Below are 307 nucleotides of genomic sequence, written 5' to 3' on the forward strand. Positions count from 1 at the left end.
CTTACCTTGGTCGTGGCAACCATCATCTCAGCGCCGTTGGAGAGAAGAATCTGCGCAATTTCTTGGTCGTCTCCTGCCTTGAAGGTCGTGTTCTGCTTGTTGATTCTGGCCGTGTAATGCAACGCCGTCTCCCCTAGGTTGTTCTGGCGGGGGAGGGGGGAGATAGTTGGGGTAAGGTATTTGATTGGTTGCAGAGGTTGTTTGGTGTGGATGTTTGATGAGGTTGTGTGGTGAAGTTGGTTGGTTGATCAAATTTGGTTGATTTTTTTTGTATTGTTGGTATTATTTCTTTGGTTCATCAGTGTGG

General features: G+C 47.2%; 1 protein-coding gene across 1 annotated transcript in view; it reads right to left on the reverse strand.

The window, feature by feature from the left end:
• The window catches only part of LOC119588969 (serine/threonine-protein phosphatase 6 regulatory ankyrin repeat subunit B-like), a gene marked incomplete in the record, with an annotated part of 103,883 nt that overhangs the window by 25,810 nt on the left and 77,766 nt on the right, over positions 1–307 (reverse strand). Inside the window, 1 exon segment of the mRNA XM_037937576.1 lies at positions 6–143. Coding sequence (XP_037793504.1) covers positions 6–143 — 138 coding nt within the window.

Source organism: Penaeus monodon, chromosome 24, assembly GCF_015228065.2.
Source record: "Penaeus monodon isolate SGIC_2016 chromosome 24, NSTDA_Pmon_1, whole genome shotgun sequence".
Lineage (NCBI taxonomy): Eukaryota > Metazoa > Arthropoda > Malacostraca > Decapoda > Penaeidae > Penaeus > Penaeus monodon.